Source organism: Magnolia sinica, chromosome 6 (assembly GCF_029962835.1).
Source record: "Magnolia sinica isolate HGM2019 chromosome 6, MsV1, whole genome shotgun sequence".
NCBI lineage: Eukaryota > Viridiplantae > Streptophyta > Magnoliopsida > Magnoliales > Magnoliaceae > Magnolia > Magnolia sinica.
Window position 1 is genome coordinate 20,890,080 of NC_080578.1, and position 19,510 is coordinate 20,909,589.

Below are 19,510 nucleotides of genomic sequence, written 5' to 3' on the forward strand. Positions count from 1 at the left end.
GAAAATAAACACTACTGTGGGCCCCGGTCTGAATGACCTTATCAATGGGTTGGATGAGAAATAAACATTATGGTAGGCCCCACATGGGACCCACTTATGTATGTATTGTAAACCATACCCTCCATTAGAGTGGGCTCCATCATGATGCATGTGTTTCATCCAACTGTCCAACCATTTTGGAGATAATTTAAGGCTCATTGTTGAGGCCCACATTGATTTGTATAGGGCCCATATTATGAGGCCCATTGTGAAGTATGTAAGAATCGTGTGTTTAGGCCCAGCTTAATGTATTTGTGGCCTACCCACTAAGGCCCACTTGAGATATATGAGTCCATGGTTTGAGGCCCATTTGATGTATTTGGGTCCTTGGGTCGAGGCTCAACAAGATTTATATAAGGCCCATTACAACGTGATTCTACCATGGTTCATGTGTTGATTATTGTAGTGGGTCATGCCTTGGGAACAATGTTGGATTGACGTCCACATTGCAAGTACAATGTTGGTTAAATGTCCGCATTGTTACTCTCCCTAAGGCCCATTAATAGGCCTATACCTGTAGTATATAGGCCGTCTAGGCCCATCTTCATTTTGATCAGAGCCCATCACCACATAATATGTATAACATAGATTCATGATTCATGATCATATGCACATATGTATGCCTGATATGAGAAGTGACTGATCATAGCATATGCCTTCGGGCAGATCGTTATGGGCTCCCTGATAGCGGAGTCGCCCCACATGAGCGCTCGGTACGCGCAGGATTGTTGCATGTTTGGTAGGGTGATTCATGCTCTTGCATTTGTGTGATCATGATTATTGTATGTCCTAGCAACATCAGGGCCATAGCCTCCACAGACTCATCGTAGGTGGCTGGGTTGGATACCGAAAATATTTGGTTCTAGCATACGGGAGCCATAGATGTCCATGGGTGAAAATTTCTAAACCCGATGGTACCAGAGGATGACTCCAACGTTGAGACCGAGTGGATATATGAGTGCACAAGGGCCGAATACTAGGAGACCGCATCTCTCACTATGTCGTGGTAGGTTGGAAAGGGGTGTGGCCTTACTCGTCCGAGGGTAGGGGGCAATACTAGGCTAAGTTTGACCAACTCGTGAATGGGTCTGCTATCGACGTGCCGGATAGGTATTGATAGTGAGGTTTCTTACGCTCATTTGGACTGTGCGGCTTGGAGAGTGGCAGTGCCTCTTGGAGTGTACTAAACCCTGGTGATTATCCAGAATGAGAACTGTACTGATATATGATGAGGATTGGCATGCTTGAGTTGCATCTCGCATCGCATGGCCGTGTTATGGCCGATGACATTCATATCTTGCACTGCATAACCTTGGTACGGCTGATTGCATTCATGTACTCTTCACCATGATTCCGCATTACTTTGACCTTACGTTCTGAGCACGCTTATATTGCGCACACACTTACACCACCCTTTAAGCTTCCTATAAGCTTATGCAGGATTGATGCGTGCAGGTGACGCTAGGACGCAGCCATAACATAGTAGTAGCAGGAGCGTGCAGACGAGCTTTAGAGTTTCTATTTTTTGCATTATCTTGTATTTTCTCCCTTTCAGATGCATTGTACTCAAAAGTTTTTGATCATAGTGAATTTTGTGGTGGTGTTCTTGTGGTTATTATTCATGGGTTTGGTTATGCTCATTATGAATCAGACTGATGATTATAAATCCTCCTTGTAGTATCCCAGGATCGGAACCTGGTGAATGAGTGTCGGGAGCCAAGAATGGGGTTCTAAGGAGGCTGTCGGCGCCGGATTCGGCGATCGAAAATTTTGTGAGCCCAGTTTTCGAGTTCGGGGCGTGACAAGATAGCTATACATTAATCAAAATAAAAAGAATATGAGAGTTTGAGGACTTAATCATGTGCTCATAGTTCAATTGGAATCATTAGAATGGAAGAACTAGATGGAGGATCTGGTTGGATGCATCTCCGATAAGAGTCGATATCAGGTGGATCTTATCCATCTATCCTCTCCAACACTCCAAACCATCACATTAAAGATGGTTAAATGCAAGTGGTGGTTAGATGTGAACCATTCAACACCTCAAGCAGAAGAGGCAAAGAGGCTTATTAGATGAGTGGCCATGATTGATTTCAGGTCTGTGATCAGCCCTTAAGGTTCCCTAGATTGATCTTGAATCCAATTAGTGGGCCATGGAGATCTCCGTAAATGGACTAATTACAAGAAGAAGATCCTAGAAGCCGCTGGTTTCAGATACATCCTGAAGATTTTCTTATTCAAAAAGCACGACCTAAATGCAAAGGATTCAGGATCACTAAGGAAACCCAACAAAGGTTTTGCCACCTCGAAAAGCTATAAAAGGAGTATGTGAAAAAGAGCTCAATACCTTATACCAAACATATTTATGTACTTTTTAGTTTATCTTTCCAACATAGCCTAACCTATTTCCAGCATAGATCGCTACTGTCTAGTAGCTCTCACTACAGTACCATAAGAGTAGATTAAATGTCTGTAACCTTAAGTTGTTGGATCATGATCAACTGAGTCTCAATTTAAGTGATCATACTCATCTGATCACATCTTGTTGTTCATTTGCCTCGATTATTTGCTCTGATAGAAGAATCATGTATTTATTATTGGTGATAGATGTCTTAAATCTGTCGAACAGTCTCGATGACATCGAGCAGGCTTCGGGTGAAAATTTGCAGGAAATTCGGCCACCCCGAGAAAGTTCGGGTGAAAATTCAGCAACATATTCTTTTGGAATTTGCGGAAAATTTGGTCAGCCTAAGGACAGGTTCGGTTAGCCGAAGTGTCGGTTGGTTAGCTCGAGCTCTGGTTCAGCCAATCTAAGGTTATGCAGATTGTACGCGAACTTTGAGGCGATTTTTGAATTATTCCAACTCGGTGTGAAAGTTGGAGTTCTTGATCTATAAATAGGAGTTCCTAAGTTGTTCGAAAGTGTCTCTAAGATATTCTAAGGGCTTCCTAAACTATTCCAAATGGTTTCTAAATAATTCTAGGGTTTCAAAGGGTGTGATAAGGGTGAGATTCATGGTTGTTCGAATCGGGTAAGCCTTTTCTCTTTGTAATTCCTGCCTTCATAGTCGATTTTGGTCGCTTTGTGCCGTGATGTTTTCTCGTAAGGGTTTTCCATTGTAAATTGTTGTGTTCTATTTGTATTTGCTTGGTGCTTTTGGATTGCAATCCTAGATTCATCTCTCTGTGATTCCACCGTTTATCCCAATAAGTAGTATCAAAGCTATTGTTGGGGTGCAGGCCTAAATATGAAGGATTATCATTAATTAATAGGAAACATTAGGTATAACATTAAGAAGTACTCAAGTAAAAAATAACTTTGACTTATGGAAGATCAGGATGATCAGTTCCTTAACCAAGCAAGGTGAAGATGGTGCTCTTGAGGAGCGAAAGCCGACTATGAGTGATGAATATTAGAATACTCTTGATAAAAAGGTCTTATCCTCGATCTCACGGATGAGATTTTCTATAATGTTTTGAGGGAGAAAACTACAGCTGGTTTATGGGCGAAGTTAGAGGATATTTATGTAAAAAAATCAACTGAAAATCCCCTACACCTGAAGCTACAATTGTTCACCTTCAAGATGGTAGAAAGTAGAGATGTGGAGGCCCACATTAGTTACTTTAATAAATTGATTTGTAAGTTGTTGGATATAGAGGAAGTGGTCAAAGATAAATATCAGGCATGCATGTTATTAAATTCTCTTCTGGGATCGTATGGGTCATTTTAGGGACTCATTGTTTGCAACAAATAAATCCCTAAGTGTGGACACCGTTATCTCAGCCCTTCAAGGGAAGACCATGATAAAGATAAACGATAGCGTAGGAATATTTTCTAATGCATTATTTATGAGAGGAAGAAATTTTGAGTGAGGTACAGGATCTTCAGTAAAGATCTAAGTCCATGGGCAAAGACAAAGTAAGTTAAAGTGCTGAAATTATGGGATGGGAGGACACATGAAGAAGGATTGTACAAATCCTAAATCTAAGAGAGAAGAATCTGAGGCTTCGCAAATGTAGGCCAACGCTGCCACGTCTGATGAAAGTACGAGTGGATGTGAAGGTGATGTCTTGTCTGTGTCTATAATCGGACACTTATACGATGATCATAGGGATGAGTGGATTCTAGACACAAGAGTATCTTATCACATGAGTTGGTTAGCTAGTTACAGAGAGTATGATGGTGGATAGATGTTTATGGGCAATGACATTACTTGTAATGTTGTGACTGTTGGTTTGATGCACATCAAGATGTTTGATGGAATGGAGCGTACCTTAACTGATGTCAGGCATGTTCCTGATATGGAGAAAAGTTTGATTTCTCTCGGTGCGCTTGAGGCTATAGGGTGCAAGTTCACTGGATTTGATGGTGCTCTTAAAGTATTTAAGAAGGCACTTGTAATCAAGAAAGTGCAATGACTCAGTAACATTTACAGGTTGATCGGAAGCACTTCAACAGGTGGAGTTGTAATGGTTGTAGCAGATTCCACCTCTGCACATGTGTGGCATGTTGGGCATGGCCGCATGAGCGGGTAGGGCATGAAGGCTGAGACACGTGAATAGAGATACAGAGCAGGTGGAGTAGCCACCTGTGAGAAGAATCATACCGCATAATTGCAGGTTACCGACAAAATACATGGACGATTCCAATATCACATATGCTTTCATTATAGATGAGGGGGATCTGTGTATTATTCAGATGACTCTTAGTGAGATTGGTGCTTAAAAGTGAAAGGTGACTATAGATGATTTGATAGACTCATTGTACCAGATCGACACATTGAGCTAATGGAGCTTCTAGTGGGCCGGAAAGCGTTTGGATGCAATTGGATCTTCAAAAGGATACAACATAGATACTAAGTAAGGCTGGTAGTGAAGGGTCATGCTCAGAGAGAAGGGATCGACTTCTTAGAGATATTTGCGTCGGCGGTATAGCAGGTGCCTATTAGATTTGTATTAGCGTTGGTTGCCTAATGTGATCTCGAGCTGGAACGGATTGATGTGGAGACTGCACTTCTATACGAAAATTAGAAGAGCTATCCTTCATGAAGCAACCAAAGCGGTTTGAAGTTTAAATGGGCAAAGAACAAGGTTTACAGGAGATCGTTGTACAACCTGTCGCCTAGTCAGTGGTATAAAAATTTGATTTCTTCATGGTGAGTCAGAAATTTTCTAGGAGTGAATACAATCACTGTATCTATTGCAAGACACTGAGTGATGGCACGTTCATCATCCTGAAATATATGTTGATGACATGTAGATCGTCAATCATGACATGTCTGAAATCGGCATATTAAAGACTCTGTTAAGAGGTACATTCGAGATGAAGGATCTGGAGGCTACAAAGATGATTCTCGACATAAATATTCATAGAGACTAGAAGAGAAGCAAACTTTAGTTATCTAAGGCAAAATACCTCTAGTAGGTATTAATCAAGTATGCAATGGACCAGGCAAAGCTGGTGAGCATTCCCTACGCGGCTTACTTTAAGCTTTCCTCAGGATAATGTCCCAAAACAAATGAGCAAAAACAGGATTTGTCTCATGAGCCTTATTCGAATGCAGTTGGCAGTGCATGCCATGGTCTATATTAGACCGATTATTTCATAGGCAATTGGTGTTGTGAGTAAATACCCCAACAAGCAACATTAGGATGCGGTGAGATGGTTACTTCGATACATTCGAGATACAAAAACTACGTCTTAACTTTTGAGAAGACATGAGCAAAGTTGGTAGGGTATGTGGATTTAGACTATGTAGGCAGTGTGGATTCCAGAAAGTCGAATTCAGGTTACTCGTTTGTATCAACGGGTAGAACAATTAGTTGGATGTCGAAGCTTCAGTCCTCACACCAGCATGAATCCGACAGACATGCTCACCAAGGTCATTCCTACAGAGAAGTCAAGTTTTGTGCAACTTCTCTAGGCTTAACGATAACACAAAAGGAGGATGAAGTGTGCACGAGAAACATCGATGAAGCTATGATGCAAAGCAAAGATAAGATAAGAGGTGTAGAAGCTATACATTTGAAGATTGAAGACATTGTGGAGATTGTTGGTGACGGATGTCTTAAATCTGTCAAACAGGCTTAATGACATTGAGCAGGCTTTGGGTGAAAATTTGCAGGAAATTCAGCCACCTCAAGAAAGTTCGGGTGAAAATCCAGCAACGTATTCTTTTGGAACTTGCAGAAAATTTGGCCAGCCTAAGGGCAGGTTCAGCTAGCCAAAGTGTCGGTCGGCTAGCCCGAGCTCTGGTTCGGCCAGCCTAAGGTTACGCAGATTGTGCATGGACTGCATAAATTTGAGGCGGTTTCAGGATTATTCCAACTCCATGCGAAAGTTGGAGTTTCTAATCTATAAATCTAAGTTCCTATGTTGCTCTAAAGTGTCTCCAAGATATTCTAAGGGTTTCCTAAACTATTCTAAAGGGTTTCTAAATAGTTCTAGGGTTTCAAAGGGTGTAGCAAAGGTGAGATTTGAGATTGTTTGAATCGGGTAAGCCTTTTTTCTTTGTAATTCCTGCTTTCTTAGTAGATTTCTATCGCTTTGTGCCGTGGTTTTCTCGTAAGAATTTTTCACATTAAATTGTTGTGTTCTCTTTATGTTTGCTTAGTGCTTTTGGATTGCAATTCTAGATTCATCTTTATGTGATTCCGCCGTTTATCCCAACATTTATCTCTTATTTATTTTATGTCTTTAGTTGTTTGATACTTTATCGATTGTAATGGGGCAATACAATTAAATATTAATAATATCGTTATTGTTTTGTCTTCTTTTGTTATCTGTTTATCTTTATTCCTTTGATAAATATTAAGTTAAAGTATTGTTGAAAGAATAGGTCCTCAAGTTCATTAACACAAGACAAAAAGAATCCATTTGAGAGGACTAACCCCTACCATTTCACAAATTGCATGATCGCTAATCATAATTGGTGGTTAAGAGGATAACTAGATCACTGAGTCCAGTGTCTAATTAGTCTAACTCAACATAAGGGACACCAAAGGTTCAATCAAACATTGAATCAAATATGCTCTGGCATGCCCTCGCATCATACACACATCAAATCCGTATGCAAGCCCTCCACTACATGTGAGGCATCGTGTTTGATTGGACCAGCACATTTGAAAATAGCAATTGAATTTGCAAGTCCACGTAGTGCCTATTCAGATAACCAAGGTAATGTAAAGAAAAGATGCATTGATTATAAAATGCTTTACCTATATTTCCATTTGCATTTGATTGATGATTGTGTTCTCACTAAGATATATGGGTCCTACCATGATATATGTGTTATATCTACATTATCCATGCGTTTTTTGAGATAATTTAAGAGCACGGGATAAAAAATGAGGTAGATCCAAGGCTCAAGTGGACCATGCCACGGCAAGCAATGGAGACTGGATATAGAGATATCCACTATTGAAACTTTCTTAGTGTCCACCATGATGTTTATTTGCCATCCAACCTGTTCATAAGGTCAAGTGGACATGGATGAAGGGAAAAAAATCAGCTTGATCAAAACTTTTGTGTCCCCAAAAAGTTTCAATGGTAAACCTTCTATCTCCATGGTTTTTTGAAGTGTAGGCTATTTGAGCTTTAAATCTAACTTATTTTTGGCCCATTTCTTAAAAAGATCTCGCAAAATGGATGGACGGTGTAGATATAACACATATATCATGGTGGGACCTATAGAAATTGGTGGCCTCCATACACCGCTAACCCACCACGCAATGGACTTCCTTTTTGCATTGATTGGGGGCGCAATTTTTACTTACTTTAAAGGTCAATTGTTATATTCATAAATTGATAATGAATTTGAATTAAGTAAAAAGTACAATGATTATAAATTTCTTTACTTTCCATTGGATAAATAATTCATATTAATGTTTTTCCATTAGTAAGATTATAACGAAGGCACTTTTCCTTGCTTTAATATTATCATGGAAATTAGTAATCCAAACAGGTCTAAACTGATCATAAGGGCATTCTTCACTGGGATGAATTAAAAGCACAAATATTAGCACTGTAAAATTTTAAATTTTCATTGTTTTAACCGACGGTGTTATTCCATTATTTCTTGTTCTATCATCCACTCGGTTTTTTTTTTTTTTTTTTTTTTTTAAATTTTAATTTTTATCTACCTCAATTTTTAGGCTCATTTCCAGTAAAACAGGTTGATGTAGCTTCTGCCTCCGGGAATTTCGATGGGAGCAGAGGCAACTCAGCCTCCGCCGTTCAGTTTCGCTACCCTTCACACTAGCCGTTAAGCTCATATAGATTTCAATTTTCAATTTTTTTAAAAAAATTATTATTATTATTATTATTATTTGAGAAAACGCATGTCTCTCTCGCGCGCGCACGCTTTTTCTCCACATCGAACTCTAGCTTCTAACATGAAAGGTTAAAAATCACCATCAATGGCGGGATGATCTCGCACTCCAAATGCATCAAAAATCTCTCAACAGAGTGGTTGAAGAATCACTGCACCACCATAAAAAAATCCAAGCAAGCGCATGCCTTCCTCCTTCGAAACTGCCTTTTCGACCACAACCACGCTGTAAGCAAGCTCGTCTCCTTTCTCGCAATCTCCAAATCAGGCGACCTCGTTTACGCTCGGAAAATCTTCTCCCAGATCGACCGACCTGACATGTTCATCTGGAACACCATGATCAGAGGTTACGCAAAAGGGGGGAATCCATCAGAGGCGGTGTCCTTCTACCACATCATGATTGCATCTGGCGTCGTTCCTGATAATTTCACCTTCCCATTTGTGTTGACGGCCTGTGGCCGCTTGCGGGCCCCAGATATGGGCAGGAGATTCCATGCTGAGATCTTGAAAGTTGGGCTGGAACCCGATGTGTTCGTGCTCAACTCCTTGATTCAGATGTATGCGAATTGTGGATCGTTTGATGCTGCCCTCAAGCTGTTCGATGGAAACCCATTACGAGATGTTGTGTCATGGAATGCCATGATTGGAGGGTATGTCCATGTAGGCTTTTATCAGGAGGCATTTGATCAGTTCGAAGAGATGACACGAACCATTGATGTTCGGCCAGATACAGTGACCATGGTTAGTTTGGTTTCAGCATGCACTCAATTGGGTGATCTTGATCGAGGACGACTGCTTCATTCATACTCAAAAGAGCTCGGGCTGGCGATGGACCTTCAATTGGGCAATGCTGTCCTTGATATGTACTGTAAATGTGGGGATTTGGCATCTGCACAACAGCTTTTCGACGAGATGCGCCAGAGAGACGTACTGACATGGACTAGCTTGATATCAGGGTTGGCTAGCTCAGGTTGTTTTCAGGAGTCATTGGTCCTGTTCAGGCAGATGCAGTGGGAGAAGATCCGACCTGATGAGGTCACGCTTGTGTGTGTGCTCTCAGCTTGTGCTCAAACAGGTGCTTTGGACCAAGGCAAGTATATTCATCTCTTAATAGAGAGATGTGGAATAAATGAGGATGTTATGCTTGAGACGGCTCTTGTTGATATGTATGCTAAGTGTGGGCGGATAGATTTTGCTCTACAAGTCTTTGACAAGATGAGAGTGAGGAATGTGTTTGCATGGAATGCGATGATTGGAGGGCTAGCCATGCATGGTCATGGCCAACATGCCATGGCCCTTTTCGAGCAGATGAAGCATGATGGCATGATGCCTGATGATGTGACATTCATTGGAGTGTTATCTGCGTGCAGCCATGCTGGGTTGGTCGACGAGGGTCTCAAATTTTTTAGTGAGATGAAAGAGCTTTACCAGATTCAGCCAAGGATGGAGCACTATGGATGTATGGTTGATTTGCTATGTAGAGCAAGACTTGTGGATCATGCATTGGCATTCATAGAAAACATGCCCATCAGGCCAAACTCAATCTTATGGGCTACTCTTCTTGGAGCTTGCAGGAATCATGGAGATTTTGCACTTGCGGAGAAGATTGGTAAACGGGTAATTGAGTTAGAGCCTGATGCTTGTGGACGTTATGTGCTACTATCGAATGTCTATGCTGGGGCCAACCAGTGGGATGATGCTCTAAAGATCAGGAATCAGATGAAATCAAAAGGGATTGAGAAAACTGCAGGCTTCAGTTGGATTGAGGTGAATGGCATGGTTCACCAGTTTGTTGCAGGAGATAGGTCGCATTTTCAAACAGAGCAGATCTATATGATGGTGGAAGAGATGTGCCGACGGGTCAAGTTGGATGGTCATGTTTCTAGTACCACCGAAGTCCTGCTTGATATTAATGAGGAAGAGAAAGAGCATTCTCTGTATTTCCACAGTGAAAAGCTGGCCATTGCTTTTGGGTTAATGAACACCGCTCCTGGTTCTTTGATTCGGATCGTGAAGAACCTCCGTGTCTGTAATGATTGTCATTCTTTCTTGAAGGTTGTTTCTAAGGTTTTTGACCGAGAGGTAGTTGCAAGGGATCGAAGTCGCTTTCACCATTTCAGAGAAGGTTCATGTTCGTGCATGGATTTTTGGTAATTACTTGGTCTTGTGAGATAATTCTCATTGTGAAGTAGAAAAGTTCTTTGAGTTCAAAGGGTAAGATTCCAATGACATTTCTATTTAAGAATACAATAAATTGCAAATACTTTTTCATTTGCAATGGTAAATAATCAAACTGAGTTGAAATTATATATCCAGATATGAGTGAAGCATAAAAGGCAACATTTAGTGCTCGGGTCTACAATAATGCTCATGAATGGGGGCAAGTGGAGCCCTTGGTTCATGATCTAAACAGTTGGCATTATGCTCTCCACTATGTATGGCCCGTGCACCAAAAGCATCCCATATCAGAACAATCTTTATCCTTCAATAGGTGGTTAAGAGAGAAAATACTGCAGTAGTTCACATTCAACCAAGAAAAAGGTCAAATCAATGAAATACCTCCTCACTAAATAAGGACAATATCCCAAACCAGGCTATTACCGTCACCTGTAGAAAGTTTGTGTGGCCTCGTGATCCATCTTTGCTCACATTTATCAACCTCGTGGCTGTATTGAATCCGAATATTCAACCTGATGAAGACACATACATATCCTATTGCAAAATGAGGTGCTGACAGGATAATGGGGCCAGCCAATTCATTGGTAGCTCTGGGGTGGTTATGGGAGTGGGCCCCATTAATATGATTCATATGGATAAGTGGGTCAGTGATATGAGCTCCTCGGGCTTCAACTACTTGCATGATTGGGAAGCTTAAGAAAATTGGGAATAGAAGAAGTGGTCGATCTAGATATCCTCTCGTAGTTTCGAGATTACCATGTTTTATGTTAGTCATGCAAACTATTTTATTTCTTTATTTATGGCACACGAGTTGTTGATTCTACATTGTTTGTGGGCATAAATTTCCAATTTCTTAATTGGATGTTTTGAGCCCATGAGTGGTTTAATCACAAAATTTTCGAAGATAGGATTCTCAGACCAAATTCCATGAAGTTGGTGATGATTAAATATACTGGAGATACTAGTTAGACTGTTGATTTTCCTGGACAGAATTTTATGTCATTGACTGAATTGTGATTCATCAAGCAGTAAAATCCATAACAGTTATGGGTTCGGCTTCCAATGCTAGATATTTATTTAAGTATTATGGTTTCAAACGAATAATGAGAACATATCATTTGATTAAAACAATGGGAATTTAATTAATGGTGCATAATTTCCTTCTTATTACAATATAGATTTTCCACTTCTTCCTAGAAAAGCTAATCATATAGCCAGTGACTTGGGAAATATGAGGGGGACCTAAGAGCTTTTCATTGGCGAAATCTCTGCCCCCTTTGTAATGATTTTGCATTTTGTGAAGTTGTTTCCAAAAAAAAAAAAAAAAAAGTGGGTGGGGTGGGGGGGCAATCTCAATTCTATTTTGGCAGGCATCACAAAATTGACTCTATATAAGCAAGGACAACTTTTAGAACCCAGTTGAAAAACACTACTAATACAGCATGCTGGATTCAATTAATTTTAAATATAGTACAGAAACTGACAACTAATTTAGGAAGAGTGCCCATATGCATTGCATGCCCTAGTTTCTCTGAAGTCTAAACCATACCTAAGTTCCAAACAAGCACCAAAATTTTTTTACAAGTAGGCCTGTATTGCAAGGGATTGAAAATTCCATGGAGAACAGCACATGATTGAGAATTCAAATGTCTAAAATGCTGAAGGGGGAGGGGGTGGGGTGGGGGGGCAATCTCAATTCTATTTTGGCAGGCATCACAAAATTGACTCTATATAAGCAAGGACAACTTTTAGAACCCAGTTGAAAAACACTACTAATACAGCATGCTGGATTCAATTAATTTTAAATATAGTACAGAAACTGACAACTAATTTAGGAAGAGTGCCCATATGCATTGCATGCCCTAGTTTCTCTGAAGTCTAAACCATACCTAAGTTCCAAACAAGCACCAAAATTTTTTTACAAGTAGGCCTGTATTGCAAGGGATTGAAGATTAATTTCAGCATTTTAGACATTTGAATTCTCAATCATGTGCTGTTCTCCATGGAATTTTCCCACACCCCTTGAACAAAATGCTTTTCTCTATTACTGCTGAAATGATAAAATTCAGTCTATTGATTCTCATCTCATCCACTTCTTTCGTATGTCTCTGTACGTGAAACACCCTTTATTGGTTATCTTCTGATTTCTTCTCCCACGCGTGAAGATTCCAAGTTTCCAAGCACATGCCCACAGTGCTCTAAGTTGCTTTGATTGCTCGATGAGTGCTCATGTGGAGGGAGTAACCATCGATAAGAATGATCTGTCACGACCTCAGAACTGTCTACCAATTGACGAATCGTATTGAACATGGGAGATATCATGTGTTTTGCTTCAACTGAATCTTGCAATGACAAACGACAAACTGGACAGGTCGATTGTTTATGGAGCCATGTGTCAATGCAAGTGAGGTGGAAAGTATGACCACATGTGGGCATAATTCGTAGTATTTCTTTCTCTTGGTACTCTCCTAAACATATCGAACACCTGCAGAAGGAAATAGCAACACTGAATAAAAAACTTGAAGAAAGGACTAGGGCTCAAAATGCATACATGTCATTTGTACTTTCATGATCAAACATCATTTTTCGAGTTTTAGTTTAATTTTTTCCCAGTAGAGGAACTTGTATATTAAGTTACTAACTGTTAACTCAGTTTACACTGATGAATAATACAAATGGAAAATGGAAAATGAGTAACCAATAATAAATATTATTCATAAACGAAACTTTTGTAGAGATCGTATGAGGAATAATGGTTTCTGACATGGTTTCAACCTCTGTCTGAAGAGAGAAAAACAATGTGCATTCATACACTCATAACTGTTTCATATGCCCATTTACATGCTGCGTAAAACCTCACTAAGGATGAGGCCTGAGGGTATGTCTGGTCTAGTATTTTACCATGTAATACACTTACTGCAATCAAATGGGGGAGCACAGCTCATTTTCTTTGTGCATCCATAAATTATTTGAGAGTGAATTTGGAATTTAGTATATTTATATTGAGCAGAATGTCCATTGACACACATGGCCCTTGCGCACATTCTTCCATTTGCGGAAACAAGCTCACATGCCATTTGGAGCTTGTGACACAGACATTCTCCATTCCGCTTGATTTGGAATGGGATTTCTGCACTTTCCAGAGAGAGCTCCTTCTTCAATTCAAAATGGATACCACTTGAATAGTGTGCAAATGCCGTTTGTGCCTTTTTTTGTCAAAACGCTGCCAATTCTAAGTGCATTAAGCTCTCAAAATCCAAGCATTTTTCACTGAGTGCCATGTAACACGATTTAAACAATCTAGCATCAGATAACAGAGAAAAACAGAATCAACTAGTATAGGGACACAAGTAAATCCGGAACATGGAAAACTAAACTTACTGGGCATCTTCTCTCGAATGGAAGGCATTGCTATTAAACTTCATCGTAGGAAATCCAGCAACAACAGCTGGTTCGAGGCCATTGATCGACTCATCTTGCTGCAAAGAAAAATTGAACAGAAAAATAAAAATAAAAGTCATCCTAAGATGGGAGGCTCAGGAAGCATGGAAACTGGTTTTGACAAATGAAAGTTAATGAAAGATTTTAAACATCAGGAGATGGCCACAATTGAAAACAGAGAAAAAAAAAATAGGCTGAGAAGATTTTGCAATCAAGCATGTGGGATGCATTAAGGCGTAAGAATGTGACTTAATAGCAGAAATACCAAAGTAGATAGAAAGCCAGCACACCTCTTTCACCAGATTACACCAGGTTTTATCAGTTAAAATGTTCAGTACAGCATGCCTCGAAACTCACAGTCGCATTTTGCAACATTTAGAGGATTTTAAATCCGAAGATGGTTTGGGGTCAAACCATTGGCTACATTATGTATATATGTATGTATAAGTGCTGAAACTGTCTTTCTGTTTATCTATATTGAACTGTCTCAAGTGTTACAGATTTTTATTTTTATTTTTAACAGTATGCTTCAGACACTCTGGAATGGGTTTCCATCAATTCCTTATCCTATGATGTACTGTAGGAAGAAAATCCAATCTGCCAATTCATCTATTTATAAGCTTGCCAGTTTCAACAACCTCCAACAACCTGTTTGGTGGATGCCACAATCTCTAATAGATGATTATCATTAATTAAAATGAGACAACCATTTTCAGGCATCTACCAAACAGGCCCTGAAGGATTCGTTAGACCCTTTTTTGACTGCTGTTCTTTTTCTTTTTCTTTTTTCTTTTTTTTTTCTACCTTGAAATTTACAGGAGATAAATATCAAGTGCTTTGCCAGTGCCGACAAATGCTTCCATCAATTCTAGGCAATTTAAACAGTTACCGTCAATTGTTAATGTCAAGCTTGGAATTTGCATGGAAGTATCACATACAAAACGTGCGAAAGAAAATTCTCCCACCCAATTTTGGGAATTATAGGGTGCCCAACATTGTACCATGTCCTTCCCTAATGTACAAATATACCTCAATCAGACCTGTCCAAATAGTGGGACCCACTTGTAGATGGAATATATTAACCTGAAATTATGATCCTAGATCTTTGACTGGTGGCCTTCTAGTGGATTGTATAACCAAAAAAGTAGTTAAAACTGCCCAAATTCAATAAACTAGTATCAATTAATCAGAGGTCAAGATTGTCTAATCTATCTGATTTTGGGGATATTTCTAATCTACCGTGGGTCCCACTATTTGGGCAGTTTGGACAGCACCAAAGATGATGTCCATCGACCTATCATCCACAACACAAACAAACAGATCTGATGGACTAGATACAACCCAAGTTCGCGATACCGAAAACATCATCATAAACCTATCCAGATATTTGGGCCAGCTTCTGAAACTGAAAACACCGCAAGATGGAAAAAATAATAATAATAAAATAAAATAAAATAAAATAAAATAAAAACAAACATCTCAATGTAATTGAGAAACATAAAAACCTAAAGATTGAAACGAACATGGAACCCAATTTCCAATATCACTGAACCAATCAACAATCAAGCTAACCTCGGATCTCAATTCGGCATCAAATGCCTCCATGGCTGCGGCCCTTGATTCTTCGTCATGGATCCTCCTACAAATTAGCATCGTACAAATATAGGCGATGAACACAGCGCTCATCCCGAAGGCGACAATGGCTGCGAGCCAATTCATACCGGTTCCAAGCAGGCCTGCCAATTGAAGAAGATCTTCAACAAAATCTCAAAATGATAACCAAACCTGCACTGAATATTCCAAAATTGAGAGAGAGAGAGAGAGAGAGAGAGAGAGAGCTACAAGGTCTCTAAGGTCTCTACCCAAGAGTCCAAGACATTGTTGGAAGTTAGAGCTGCATTCAACGGGTCACTGTCTGTGGCGGGGCATGTTTTTAAAAATAGGTACGGTGGGTAGAGGCTGCAAAATCAGAGTATGGTAGGTGCCTATCATCCACAGTACATGTGGCAGAGGGAGTATCAATCAGGACCATTCGTTTAGTGGGCCCTCTCATAGATGGAAGATATATTGTCCCATTCATCCTATCTGTGTCCTTCAAAACTACGGTTGGGAAAAAATAATGGCTAGCGGAAGAAATTCTGTGCAGAGAAGTAATGAGATCTGAAGTCTAGGATTGGCCCATATATTTCGTTTCTGAAATTTCGTGTCATCTATCATATGGCCCAGTAGATTGACGGTCTCGATTGATACGCCACATTGACACGTGTCATGGAGAGGGGGTGTTATACCTGTCATTTCCGAAACTTTAAGAAAACGAAAGAAAAAGATGCTGATGGTTGACTCTAACGAGAGGTGGGCCAGGTCGCGCATGCATGGCGTAGGCTCTTCGTTTCAGCAAAACTTCGATACTCTAACGGTGTACGGATCAACACGTTCACTTATAAATTGCACACGTGTCATAAAATTAACTTGCAACAAACCGTTGAAAAAGCCGAGCCCTCTTTAAATGGATATCGAACTAAAACTTTTCCTACTCGATTCGTTGGTGGGGAATTTATCTAATGTACGGTTGAAACATATTCAACGGTCTGAGTTCAATAAAGAAATACCGGATCCACCGAGGTGGGTGGGACCACTGGCTGTGGGGGCCACTGATGTATGTGACTACATCCATGCCGTCCATCCATTTTGAAAGCTCATTTCAAGGCATGATCCAAAAAATGAAGAAGATCCAAATATCAGGTTGACCATAATACAGAAAACAGTGGTAATCGCCCATTAAAAACTTCTCATGGGCCACCAAAGTTTTGGATAAAGATGATATTTGTGTGGTCTATATCCAGATCTTTGTGACCTTATCAACATGTTGGATGGAAAATAAACATTCCGGTGGCACCATGAAGTTTTCAACGGTGAGTATTCAATCACTACTGTTTCGTGTGGCATGGTCCACATAAGTTTTGTTTCTACTTCATTTTTTGGATCATGCCTTAAAATGAGCTTTCAAAACGGTTGGAGGGTGTGGATTCAAGGCACGTACATCACCGTGAGTCCCATAATAGGTCTCACCTAATCCGCTCCTGTGTTTGATGCACGCAAACGATTTCAGCGTGCATGGAAATAATTACCAAAGTAGACGGTGTTTTTTAGGGTAATTATTTTTCTCGTTGGCAGGAAACTTTGATGACGAAAGACGATTTTTAAAGTACGGATGGATAGGTGAAAAAGGAGGGTTATATTTCGTCCGAAATAGGTTGTCCATACAAGGAGTAGTCTAGTTTAGTCATCTATGTTTGTGGTCTGTCGAGTTTGGTAAGGTAGGTAAAAGGTGGTGTCTACAGTAAAAACTTACCAGCTTGCATGTGGACGAAACATCGGGTACCAATAATCTCTAAAAAAATTAGCACGGTAGATGAGTCGACGTGTCCATACAATTTTCTTTTTTTCTGCCACTTAAAAAGTATCTCACTGATTTGGATTTTTAAGGTATAGAGTTTTTTCTTTTTTAATGAAAATACCTCCGCCTATTAAGGTAGAGCAACTGAAAAAGGTATGAATATTTTTATCTCTTGGAATTCGTCCGTACAGATAATAGCCTACTTTTGGTAATTAAGATTTTTTGAGTCGAATGAAAAAACATAAGTAGTCCGTCGGTCTGAACTAAAAAAGTACCCCTTAGAAATGGTACAAGTGGAATGAAAACAAGTCATATTAACCGTTCTGAATTATGAGTCTCGGTTTAGATTAACACGAATCTAAGATTACGATTAATTTGATTATCAGACTACCTTATTAGTGGACATGTATTGAATGGCAAAAAATGAAAAATAGCCAACGGTCCCATTTCAATTAACCAGTGTCCACGAATCAGTGGTTAGGATTATTCACCTAATCTGATATCACGTCTATGACTTGGCTACAATTGTTTCAACCAACCATTCTATAATTCGTTGGTGCTTATATATCAACTGTCGTACTCTGTGGGAGTATCGAAGAACTCACCTCGCGCGTCACAAAAATGACAACCCATAAGCCGGCGTCTGTTTTATTTGATGCTCTGGCAGAGTGTGGTAGTGCATACGCATGCTCAGAAATCATACACCTTCAAGATTTTAACTCAAATCTAACCGTCCAATGGTGGATTCTAGTGTAGATCCATTATCACCCCAAGATTAATTGTCTGATCTTAATCTAAAAGTTGGATTGGATGATCTTATCCCTACAGATGGATCATTGTGTGGAATCCATTATTTGGGAAAATCTAAATTTTATTATTTTAGGCTGGTTCACTTAAATAAGCATATAAATACATTCAGTGGCCATTCCTTTCGAAATTGTCAAGACCATGTTCGTTAAAAGACTGAAAATGAGTCCATTTCATTAAAATTTTGGTTAATGGTACTTGGAAATTAGAGATAATATAAAATTATATAGGCACCATTCGAAACAAAGTGACCACCTGCACAAACATCTAGACCACAACCTATAATCCAAAGTGATCCCAAAATCCCAAATATCAGAACCTATAATCTTGAGCTTGAGACCTGGGAAATTAAACATGTGCTCATAAAAACCGATTTAAGCCCGTATAAGTCTATACATACTAAAAACTCCTTCAACCTAATCCAAACTAACCTAGCCCTAGTCAGGACCATCCCAGTACTGAAATAAGGCCCAGATGACTCATTTGTGCGAGGAAAAAAAAAAAAAAAAACCCAATATCTACCAACAGTTATCGGCGAATCAAAAGCTGCAAGATAGCCCTCAGATCAGCAAGAGATTGGACGCGGCCTTGCTGACCTTGGGAACCATTGAACTCCACTGATTTTGCCTTCTTATTCAGGGCAAGTGCCCAAAAATGAACCTGACCAAAATCTCAGGATGACATCACAAGAAATAGTGGTGATTGAATGCCCACTATTAAAATCTTCCTAAAGCCCACCGCAATGCTTCTTTGCCATCCAACCTGTTGATAAGGTAACAAAGAAGCGGATGAATATCTAAGGGAAAACACATATATCAATTTGATCCCAAACATTTGTGGCTCCCAAGAAGATCTTTAAGGTTGGCATTTAAATGCCATTATTTCTTGGAGTGTGGTCCACTTGTGATTTGAATATGCTTCGTTTTTCTAGACTCGTGCCCTTAAATGAGCTGGTAAAATGGATTGACAATATGAATATAGAACACATACATCAAGGTGGCCCCCACAATTCTAGAACCATTGAGTTTGATGATTACTGGGATCCACCAAAGCCATCTCCAATAGGCTAATGGTGCGTTGAAGTTCAATTTCAATCAAGTAGCAAAAAATTGAATTTTAATTAGTTTTGTAAAGGTCAACCCCTGTTATTCACGAGTCCCAATGCTAAACCCTAACCCCCAAAGCTTAAACCTTAGGAACCCCAATCATAAACTCTAAACTCAGTCCATTTAACTCAATCAACCCAATTAATCCAGACAACCTTATCCTAAACTCTAGGAATCTAAAACCTTGAAGCCTTAAGTCAACTTACCCTGTC

General features: G+C 39.7%; 2 protein-coding genes across 2 annotated transcripts; one reads left to right on the forward strand and one right to left on the reverse strand.

The window, feature by feature from the left end:
* The first annotated feature begins 8,465 nt into the window (after positions 1–8,465).
* Positions 8,466–10,523, forward strand: LOC131249548 (pentatricopeptide repeat-containing protein At1g08070, chloroplastic-like). The gene has a single exon (XM_058250353.1). It carries the CDS (start codon positions 8,466–8,468, stop codon positions 10,521–10,523), a length of 2,058 nt encoding a protein of 685 aa, XP_058106336.1.
* A 1,708-nt stretch (positions 10,524–12,231) lies between these two features.
* LOC131248492 (putative RING-H2 finger protein ATL35) lies at positions 12,232–15,818 on the reverse strand. The gene is made up of 3 exons (XM_058248782.1): positions 15,561–15,818; positions 13,929–14,026; positions 12,232–13,032 (listed from the first exon to the last, which is right to left on the reverse strand). The coding sequence occupies exons 1-3, from the start codon at positions 15,705–15,707 to the stop codon at positions 12,681–12,683; spliced, it is 597 nt and encodes a 198-aa protein (XP_058104765.1). The 5' UTR covers positions 15,708–15,818; the 3' UTR covers positions 12,232–12,680.
* Positions 15,819–19,510: the final 3,692 nt, after the last annotated feature.

What these genes read in the sequence shown, in the direction of transcription:
- LOC131249548 (XM_058250353.1), top strand. Translation starts at nt 8,466, where the DNA reads ATGATCTCGCACTCCAAATGCATCAAAAATCTCTCAACAGAGTGGTTG.
- LOC131248492 (XM_058248782.1), bottom strand. Translation starts at nt 15,707, where the DNA reads ATGAATTGGCTCGCAGCCATTGTCGCCTTCGGGATGAGCGCTGTGTTC. An exon ending in ATGCCGAATTGAGATCCGAG is followed by an intron (nt 14,027 to 15,560) that starts GTTAGCTTGATT and finishes TTTTCTTTGCAG; the next exon opens with CAAGATGAGTCGATCAATGG. An exon ending in CATTCGAGAGAAGATGCCCA is followed by an intron (nt 13,033 to 13,928) that starts GTAAGTTTAGTT and finishes TTCCTTCTGCAG; the next exon opens with GTGTTCGATATGTTTAGGAG.